Genomic DNA, 3,951 nt, shown 5'->3' on the forward strand with positions numbered 1-3,951 from the left:
CCATGGAAAATATCACCACGAGAGAAGAAAACATACTAAAAGTTTATATCCTAGTTAGCTTGCATCAGGTATCAATCTAATTGCAACAAGAAAAAATGAAACTAGAAAAGCATAAATTCAATACTATTATGGAATCTCAAATTGCATGAAGCAGGTAAATGCACATATAGGTTCCCTCTCAATTCACTTTTAACCAAGGAAAATATCACCATGAGAAAAGACAACATACTAAAAGTTTATAACCAAGTAAGTTTGTATCAGGTATCAATCCAATTGCAACAAGCAAACAACAAAAGAAACTAGAAAAGCATTAATTCAACACTAAGATGAAATCTCAAACTGTATGTAACCTGAAAATAACGAAAAGGTAAACTTAACATTGCAGAGATAAAATTCATCGTCCACTTGAGACTGCCTCATCTAACTCCTCAACTGACGAAGGGAATAGCTCAATATAACGACTTCCAAGCGTCATTCTGTCCTTCACCATTGCAGCCTTTGAGTCTTCTGCGCTTGCAAACTCCACGAATGCTTCCCCTGTTGGCCTCCCGTCCGAATTAAGAGGGATATGAACAGAGTCCTCTGACAGCTCAAAATCATTAAAAAAATCCAACACATCATCTTTTCCCGCTGAAAACGGCAATCCCCTCAAACGTAAAACCCCTGTATGTTCACGTTCAGCATCATTCTTTCCATCATCATAAGACCTTGCTCGGGGAACGCTTCTGCGTGGCGGACTACTCTTTCCTTCAGAAACTTCATTGGCAACAGCGCGATAATATTCCTGCCTTTTGCTTCTAAAAACCTCAATATATCGCCTACCCATGTTTTGGCGATTCTTACGTAGGGCAAATTCTACTTGAAGAGGGTACCCCAGAACACAATACGCTTCACCGCTGAACCGGCCATTTTTGTGGACGAAAAGGACATCGACAATGTTTAGACCATGGAAGAACTCGGTCACATCGGATTCTGAGCAATCAAAGGGAAGGCCACGCAATCGAACAACCGGAAATGGCGGGGGTTGGCCTATATATGTGTATGGAGATGCATTGTACATGAGACTCGACCCTGACCCCGGAGAACCACTGTAAAATGATGGACTAAGATCCGGTAATCGCTGCCGTTTCGATCCCATTTCACGCCCATCGCCACCATCCACGAATTGCCTTCAGTCCCCAAAAACCCAAAAAACCAAAAGACATGACAACCCACCCGTTAATACCACTTGAAAGCTACCCACCCATCTATATGCAGAAATACTTAGATTTGATACTAGGGTTTCCTTCTTTCTTTCTTTTTTGTTGAAATGGTACCTACTAGGGTTTTTTTATCCCGTTTCAACATAATTGAGTGAAAAGAAAGCCGTCAATACTACTTGAAAGCTACCCACTCATCTATATGCAGAAATACTTAGATTTGATACTAGGGTTTCTTTTCTTCTTTGTTTTTCTTTTTCTTTCTTTCTTTCTTCTTTTTTTTTTGAAAAGGTACTACTAGGGTTTCTTTATCCTGTTTCAACATAATTGAATGAAAAGAGAGAAACCCTAGAAAGCAAAATCGAAAAATGGGTTTGGAAGATTGAAATTAAGCTTGTAATATCCAGTTCTGAAAATATGATGCTGAAATTCTCATCTTATCAATCAGAGATAGATGGAAATGATAGGGCAAAAAGCAATTCCTCCACAAAGGCTTAAAACAGAGGAAATACAGCAAGCAGGAGAAAAAAAAAAAGGGTTACTAGGGTTCGAATTCAGATTTTGATTAGTAATTGAATCTTAGATTACTCAACAGGCAATGAAATCGATAGCAGATAAAAAAACAAAAAAGCATAGAAATCGAAGTCCAAAAGAAGAAACCCTCTTACCCTCTTGAGAACATTTTCCCGAACAGACCCGATCCCTTTTTCCCCTTTTACCTGCTCTTTTGCCCTTCTCTCCTTCCACAACAAACTATCAATGAGGAACTGCTTCTACTTATTAGGGTATGTTTACCTTTTCACTTGGCCTTCTGTAGTTCTGTCACGTGGAAGTGCAAGGCCACTTTTAATCGTTCGATTAGATTAGGCTAAGCATCTCATCAATCAACTCTTTTGCCTCGTCCGGCTCAATTTTCTTTCTTAACCTCCCATTTAATGACGTCTCATTAAGTGCGTTTTCCTCTAGTTATGGCCCTTGCCTAGTGGGCCCCCAATTTGGGTGGTTTGGATTGACATATACATGTGGCCAAATGTCTACATGACAATTCATCAACCATAATTTTCACGTCCTTGAGGCTAGGGCTGCAACTCGAGCCGGGTTTTACCCGACCCGCATAGACCCGACCCGAAAATAACCTGGGTTGGGTTCAGGTTTCATGGGTTTCGGGTCGAGCCGGGTTGAGCATCCAAAAGCCCGCATGAATCTCGGGTCGAGCCGGGTTTGAAGGGGCCCGACCCGACCCGACCCAAGTTACATAAGTTATAGTATGTACTTTTTTTTTCTATTGTTAGTTAAAAGTTAAAAGTGAAAACCCATGCACCCACTGTTATAGTATGTGAGTGTAATTTCTGCTTCTATGAGTTGAGTTGATTCGAGTGTTTGATTCAGCATTGTTTGACTGTAATTACAACATTGTTTGATTCAAGTGTAATGTGAGTGTAATTACATCATTGTTTGATTCAAGTGTAATGTGAGTGTAATTTCTACTTCTATGAGTTGAGTTGCCTTGCCAAACAAGAGTTTTCCTTAAAAAATTGCGTCAACGTGAAAAACCCGACCCGACCCGAGATTTATCATGGGTAGGGCCGGGTTTGGGAATCGTGGGTTTTCCGGAAAAAAAACCTGACCCGACCCGACCTGAGATATTTCTCGAGTAGGGTTGGGTTCTCCAAAACCCGACCCGCCCAACCCGAGTTGCAGCCCTACTTGAGGCCACGGGATACAGTGATTGTGAGCTACTCACAATGGAAGGATTCACCTTGGATTGACCTGGCTTGTCCACGAGAGGGAGGTTTGGTTTTGTCTTACCCCGTTGGGCGGCCCAGGGCACGAAGCTCCCACCATTGCGGGGCCTAGGAGGGCTAGATGTGCACAGAGGCTGTTTTCATGATTCGAACTCGTGACCACCAGGTCATAATGGATCAACCGTATCGTTGCGCCAATGCTTGACCTCTTTAGAATTAGTGAAAATCGCATCTTTGAAAATTTGAGTAGTAGTCGCTTAATCTGACCTTGGACCCATTTGACTCCGTAAACAACATTGATAGACATTCTAAATATGCATCCAATCAAGTTATAAAGTCAGAAGGTGTTAACCAAAACCCATCTTTACTTTAAATTCATGACTTTTTTATTTAAATTTGAAACTACTAACAAAAAATTCAAGGAGAATATAAAGTATAGCTCTAATCTAGGAAAGCATGCTGAAACGAAGTAAGAAGTGTAAACTCGACTAAGAAAGAAGTCTAAAAAAGTGGACTATTCAGAGTTATGCTATCTTAGACTTTGCTAGGAAAGCTTGGAGGAAGGCGTTATTTATCTTTTAAACTTTAACAGAAAGAAACATAAACAAGTGGACTATTCGTAGTTACGCAATCTTAGAAATTTGCAATTCCAAATGTGAGCATAGTCACAACTCACAAGTAACAAATTACATGCTGTTGTAACTTTGCAGAAGTTTTAGAAATCCAAAATCAAGAAAAGTATTTCTATTCACGGTTAGTGGATGATCTGATAGTGGATCTGGATCGTCTGAAGCATCCACTAAGTAGATCACACTCCCTTGAACTTTAAGTGCATCACAATTCCTGGAATTTTGGAATTGGAAGATCCATCGCTCTCATATAACTTGTCATAAAATCCCAAATACGTTTGAATACTCCTTTTTTTCCTTGAAAAAATGTCTGTTTAAAATATAAAATGGCCGATTAATTTATGGCATATGTGCAATCATTCATAATTAGAGTATACG

The 3,951-nt window shown here is 40.0% G+C and overlaps 1 protein-coding gene across 1 annotated transcript; it reads right to left on the minus strand.

The window, feature by feature from the left end:
- Positions 1 to 211: 211 nt before the first annotated feature.
- Positions 212 to 2,026, minus strand: LOC143848947 (RNA-binding (RRM/RBD/RNP motifs) family protein). Its single transcript, XM_077357992.1, has 2 exons — positions 1,868 to 2,026; positions 212 to 1,169 (listed from the first exon to the last, which is right to left on the minus strand). Exons 1-2 carry the CDS (start codon positions 1,879 to 1,881, stop codon positions 395 to 397), a joined length of 789 nt encoding a protein of 262 aa, XP_077214107.1. The 5' UTR covers positions 1,882 to 2,026; the 3' UTR covers positions 212 to 394.
- Positions 2,027 to 3,951: the final 1,925 nt, after the last annotated feature.

This window comes from Tasmannia lanceolata, unplaced genomic scaffold (genome assembly GCF_043159265.1).
Source record: "Tasmannia lanceolata isolate RefF3 unplaced genomic scaffold, GAP_Taslan_0.1 ptg000003l, whole genome shotgun sequence".
Lineage (NCBI taxonomy): Eukaryota > Viridiplantae > Streptophyta > Magnoliopsida > Canellales > Winteraceae > Tasmannia > Tasmannia lanceolata.